Source organism: Mus pahari, chromosome 12, assembly GCF_900095145.1.
Source record: "Mus pahari chromosome 12, PAHARI_EIJ_v1.1, whole genome shotgun sequence".
Classification (NCBI taxonomy): domain Eukaryota; kingdom Metazoa; phylum Chordata; class Mammalia; order Rodentia; family Muridae; genus Mus; species Mus pahari.
The window spans coordinates 7,014,489-7,020,755 of NC_034601.1; the positions used below are offsets into that span (position 1 = coordinate 7,014,489).

General features: G+C 46.5%; 1 protein-coding gene across 1 annotated transcript in view; it reads right to left on the minus strand.

The window, feature by feature from the left end:
• Nucleotides 1-4,257, minus strand: part of LOC115065090 — a 91,492-nt gene extending 87,235 nt beyond the window's left edge. Inside the window, 1 exon segment of the mRNA XM_029544743.1 lies at nt 4,231-4,257. Within this exon segment, the coding sequence (XP_029400603.1) occupies nt 4,231-4,257 (27 nt within the window).
• Between the last annotated feature and the right edge of the window lie 2,010 nt (nt 4,258-6,267).

The window sequence follows — 6,267 nt, forward strand, 5'->3', positions numbered from 1 at the left end:
TGGCCTTGAACTCAGAAATCCACCTGCCTCTGCCTCCTGAGTGCTGGGATTAGAGGCGGCAAGACTTATTTTTATTTATGTATTTATTTCGAGTCTATATGCCATGTTGTGAAGAGCCAGAAGAAGGCATTAGATTCTGTCGATCCAGGGTTCCAGGATGTTGTGAGTTAACTGGCATGGGTGCTGGGATCTGAACTAGTCCTCTGGAAGAGCAGGAAGTGCTCTTAACCACCTAGCCATCTTTCTAGCCCTCCATTCATTATTAAGAGTTTGGAATTGGGCATGGGTGGTGGTGCACACCTTTAATCACAGCACTCAGGATACAGGGCAGAGGTGTCTCTGAGTTCAAGACCAGTCTAGGCTAGAAAGTGAGTTCCAGGACAGTATAGAGAGTCTTTATCTCAAAAACAAACAACAGAGAAAAGAATTTGGAGTTGCCTCAGAGTCATCCCAAAGGCACCATCCTGTGGTCTACATAAGAACACAGTCAGTTTTGAGAAGCTGTTATCAGCAAACACTCCAGCCAGCTCAAGAATGCTATACAAGCTCCCTGCAGGACTCCAGAGGAAACTAAAGGGCCACATATACTGCATAGGAAGGGTTGTCTAAGAAACAGGACAGCCATCGTAATGGGACACACGGGAATGGGTGGGCGGCTTCTCTTACAAGGATATACAGGTGCTTTGGATATTTGGAAAAAAACAAAACAAAAAAAACCATTCAACCACCCAGTAAAGGAGCCCACATTTCTGCCAGGACTAACCCACTACATCTAATCACTCACCTTTGTCCTTGGCCTGTAGACTAGACAGTGCAAGGCCAGAATCAAGCAGAAAGAATGGCAGGGCGGGGCTATGCTCCTCTAAACATGTACTTCCACCAGTCTGTGCATGCGTGAGTGTGTGTGTGTATGTGGGTCTATGTGTGTGTGTGTGTATGTGTATTTGTGTCTGTGTGTATGTGTGTATTTGTGTATGTATGTCTCTGTGTGTGTCTATATGTGTCTATGTGTGTCTGTATGCCTGTGTGTATCTGTGTGTCTGTATGCCTGTGTGTATCTGTGTGTCTGTATGTCTGTGAGTATCTGTATGCCTGTGTATCTGTGTCTGTGTCTGTCTGTGTGTGGGGGGGGGGAGCTGTAGGTCAGAGGTCAACTCAGAGTGTTTTCCTATCACTCTCCACCTTATTTTTGAGATTGGGTCTCTCACTGAATCTGAAGCTTGTGAATTTGACCAGACTGATTGGTCAGTGAGCACCAGAGATCCTCCTGTCTCTGCTCCCCATACCAGGGTTACAGGTGTACGTGGCCTCACTGGATTTTTGGCACGGTTGCTAGGGATCCTTGTGTGACACGTTACACAATGAGTCAATCCCCAGTCACAGGTCCTACTCTTTGACTAAAGACTCCAGTTTTCCTTGGCTTTGTTCACACCTTGGACCCTTATACTTCAACCTCAGTCAAGTTGACCCCATACCCTGTGGGCCTCCCACATTAATCATCCATCAAGAAAAAGCTGGGCAGTGGTGGCATACACTTGGGAGGCAGAGGCAGGCAGATTTCTGAGTTTGAGATCTGCTTTGTTTACAGAGCAGAGTTCTAGGACAGCCAGGGCTACCCAGAGAAACCCTGTCTTGGAACACCAAAAAAATCCTGAATCAGCCTAGGGAGATGCATGGTGAGCAAAGCATGAAATCCCAAGTCAGGATGCCCAGCACAAGGTACTGGGGTGCACGCATGTAGTCCTAGACTGAGGGGGGCAGAGCTTCCCTGGGCTTGTGGCCGGCCAATGTAGCCTACTTTGTGAATTTAAGGCAAAAAACAAAAACAAAAACAAAAAAAAAAACAAAGAACAGAAGGATGACTCTTAGAGAATGACACCTTGGATCGACAGATGGCCTGGAGAATGATACCCTGGGCTGGCCGCTGGCCTCTACTTGTACCTGCACACACACTCAAGGGAATCTGGCTCTCTCCTTTCTCATTATAAAAATCTCAACCACGAGGCTGGAGAGATGGCTCAGCAGTTACGAGCACTGACTGCTCTTCCAGAGGCCCTGAGTTCAATTCCCAGCAACCACATGGTGGCTCATAACCATCTGTCATGGGATCTGATGCGCTCTTCTGGTGTGTCTGAAGACAGCTACAGTGTACTCACATACATTAAATAAACAATAAATAAGAATCTCAACCGCCTCTGCCTGCCCCCTGGACATGCGCAGTGGCTCTCACCATCCACCACACTGGTTCTCGATGTCTTCACAGAAGGTATTCTGTCTGAACACTGTTCCTCCTGCTCTCTGAACTCCAGGCTGCTTTAGGTTTCAGAAGACATGCCTCTCCCCTCTCCCTAGTCCCCCCTCTGCCTACAGAAGGTCCCTCTCTACCTCAGCACTTTCTCTATAACCATTGTAAAATCTGTGTTTTAATTATTCTGACTTGGTTAATTTTGTAGCCCTCAGCTTCTGAAAAGAACTCAGAACCCAGAAGAGAATGGAAAGCTTGAATGAATGAATGAATGAATGAATGAATGAATGAATGAATGAATGAATGAACAAATTCCAATCAAATTATATGTTCCACCAATTCCATCTTCCTGACAACACCAACAGCTGCCATCACTACGGACAGAGGCCTTGAGATTCCAGGGACCTGTGCCGTGACTCCTGGCTTGTTAGCAGAAAGCCAGGCTCCAACACAACTGGGCTCATTCCACAGTTTTGCACCTTCTAATTTCAAATAAAAATATGTGGGGACCAGCAAGATGGCTTGATAAATAAGAATACTTGCTCCAAAGAAGCCCTGTCTCAAATAAACAAAAGAAGAAAAAAAAAGAAGAAAGAATGAAAAAGAAATTTTCTGCTGATTTGAAATACTGCCTAGCATGTAGCCCAGGATGGTCTTGACTCCTTCAGCCTTCTAAGTGTTGGGATTTCAGATATTCATCACTACCCCCAGCTATTGTGTTTTCTTGGTTGGTTTTGTGGTTTTGTATGCCAGGGGAGTGGGTTTGCTGGGGACAAAACCCCCTCATGCCTGTTAGGCAAGCACTCTACAAGTGATCTATACTCTGCCCCTCCCTTTTAAAAACATCATTACAGTGGCACAAAATGTAGCATAGTATGCACAGTCATTCAGCTCCTCTTTGTGCAAAGACCCCCCACTTCTGCTTATACATGATTGACAGCTTGTCTGTTTTTTTCCATGCAAAGCCAGCAAAGCCTTAAGCATTTAAAAAAACAATCAAACAAACAAAAAAACAACCACAACCACATTGTTATTTCACAAAAAAGTTTCAAAGAACAAAGTTCATTTGGTAACAAATCCATGAAAAGTAACAGAAAAGGTGAGGGCACACATAGACAAAAGGCTTCACCTGGGTTCTGCATCTTATTTATTTTAATTTTTATTTATGTGTGTGTACATGTGTGCATATGTGTGTGCATATGTATTTATGTGCATATGTACATGTATATGGATGTGTGTGTATATGCGTGCATGTGTGTATGTGTGTACATGTATGTGCGTGTCTGTACATGTGTGTGCATGTGCATGTTTGTACATGTGTGTACATGGGATTGCATTGTTCATGTGTGCATGCCCATACATGTGTGTGTTTGTACATGGGTATGCTTATGCATGTGTTTGTGTGCACATATGTGTACATGTGTGCACACATGTGTGAGCATGCACACTTGTGCACACAGGAACCTACACTACAACATATGTAGAGGCCAGAGGACAACTAGCCAGAAGAACTTCTCCCATGTACCATGTATGTCCTGGATCAAACTCAGACCCTCTGGCCTGATGGCAAGAGCCTTCCCCTCTGAGCCAGCTCACTGGCCCCATTTACTTATTTGGAACAGGGTCTTGCTATGTAGCCCAGGCTGGCCTAAACCTTGCAGTCGTCCAGCCTCAGTGGGTGTGCTCCAGCATGCCTGGTTCACACTCATGCCCTTCTGAGAAGAGAACTGAAGTGGTCCTTGTGTGTTCTGCAGCCAGGAAGGGAAAGGCCTTGTGTTTCCATGGTCATGTGCCTCCACTGCTCTTCATTCATGAAGCCAGCTAACAAGGGTTCATGGATTCCCAGAGGAGGAAGCCACCGATGGATGGTCAACATCCCTCGCCCCACTGATCTGTCACCCCTGCCTATTGCACGCTTGAACCCTCTCTGGTATATGAGAAACTTAAGTACTTTTTTTTGTATGAAACAAAAATCTGACCCTTACCTCGGATACGAATGCATTGTGGAACATGCTGGAAGCCACAGTGCCTGCCTATACCCCATCTAAAGACACCACATCTTTTCAATGAACTTTAGTGTCTCAGTTGAAAAGGCTAGGAAGGTATGGAGGCATACACCTGTAATCTCAGCACACGGGAGGTGGAAGGTCAGGCATGCAAGGCTGTAGAACCTGACTACACACTGGGCTCTATGACACCTTGTCTCAAAAAACCAAAAGTTGAAAAAAAAAAAATCACCAAATAGAAAATGTATAGATTTCAAAGGATGGACACAAAGACATTTGATGCTTTCTAATATTTATCTTGATAATCTTGGGTTTAAAAATCTTATGAAAATTAATTCTTCCTGTTTTCACATTTTAAAAATGTTAAATTGGGAAAGTTAACATTCCACAGTCAAGAAACACATGCAAGCCCATCTCAGCATCTTCCAGAGCTTGAGAGAGTTTCTGCATGACCCCTGCATGCCAGTCTCCTAGTCCTCCCCCAGGGTTCAGATCAAGTCCCCAGCAACCTCTGTAGGCCCCACCTTACCTGCTTTGGGAAGGCAAAAGATAGGAGGAAATGTGTGTGGGGTACCCCTGTAAGTTTAGCTCTGCTCTTCCCAGCAAAGTGAAGCAAAGGGGGATGGTCAGAGGGACAAAGGGACATCTGGAGGGAGCCTGACTCCTGCAGATCAGGGTGGGTCAGGGTGGCTGCTCTCATCACCATGCCACTTACTTCCTGACACATTTACTTACTGCCGGAGGTCACTCCTGCCTATGCCCAGAGCAGGACCAGCACCAGCTCCCTGCCCCCCCCCTGCCCCATACCAATGGTGGCATCCTCCACAGGGGAGCCCACAAACCACAGCTCACTCCCTAGAGGAGAAAGCTCTGCTTTCTCTTGACCAAGGGAGAGGGAGTGGGGTGGTGGGCCATAAACCAGCCAATCAGCCAATCATAAACAAGCCTGTGGTGACACCACCAGCTCTCTGGGAAGCCTAAGGGGGCTTGAGATCACTGAGGGAAAAGCTCTGTTCCAAGGAAAAAAGGTTTTTGTCTCCTTGGAACTAGTGAGGTCTCAGGGCAGTTTGCACCGCTGTGCTGTTTTGGTGCTGTTTTAACGTGTGTGTGTGTGTGTGTGTGTGTGTGTGTGTGTGTGTGTGTATTGCACAGCATGCGTGTGGAGGTTAGAGGACAACTTTGCATATGGAGTTTGGGACAGAGCTCAGGCTTTGCACTAAGCTCCATTATTGACTGAGTTTATCTTACTGGCCCTGCGGATTTTGCTTGTTTGTTTTGTAATCTAACATATAAGACATAAAAATGCCTGTCTTCATGCATGTAATTCAGTAGCCTTGAGGACATCTAAGCTACTGAGCCACCGCCTGCTAGGCCAGTGGTCAGATGCTTGGATTAGCTGTATCTCTGCTGGAGGGAACAGGGTGACCATGAGGGCAGATCTATGAGGACTTGGGGACAGTGGTGTCACAGTGCTGGGACCAGGGCTTTCCCAGAGGACAGGAAAGGCTGAACTGTTCACATCTACCTTGTACTCCCCAAGCTGACCTCAGTTTCCCTCCATGGGCCTTTTTTTTTTTTCTTCTGATCTCCAGGTCCCAAACCTCCCATGGCAAACAAAGTCTTCATGAAGCACTTGGTTGAAGTAGGAAATCTATAGTGCACCTCCACCATTCAAGGTGGGCAGCTCAAGGCTGGAGCAGTGTGGCTCAGTGGGTAAGGTGCTTGTGGATGGGTAAAGTACTTAGGACCTAGGTTAAAACTCCCAGCCACATGAAAGCCAGGCACATGGCTCACACCCACAACCATAGCACTGGGGAGGAGGAGCCCAGATCGGGCTGGCTGGTCTATGGGCTAGCCCAAAGTAGTGAATTCCAGATTTAATAAGAAACTCAGTTTCAAAAACTAAGGGGTCTGGGAAGAGTCCAGATTCCTGCACCCATGTTGGGCAGATCACAATTGCCTGTAACTCTAGCTTCAGGAGATCGAAGCCCTCTTCTGGCCACTGTGGTCATGTAC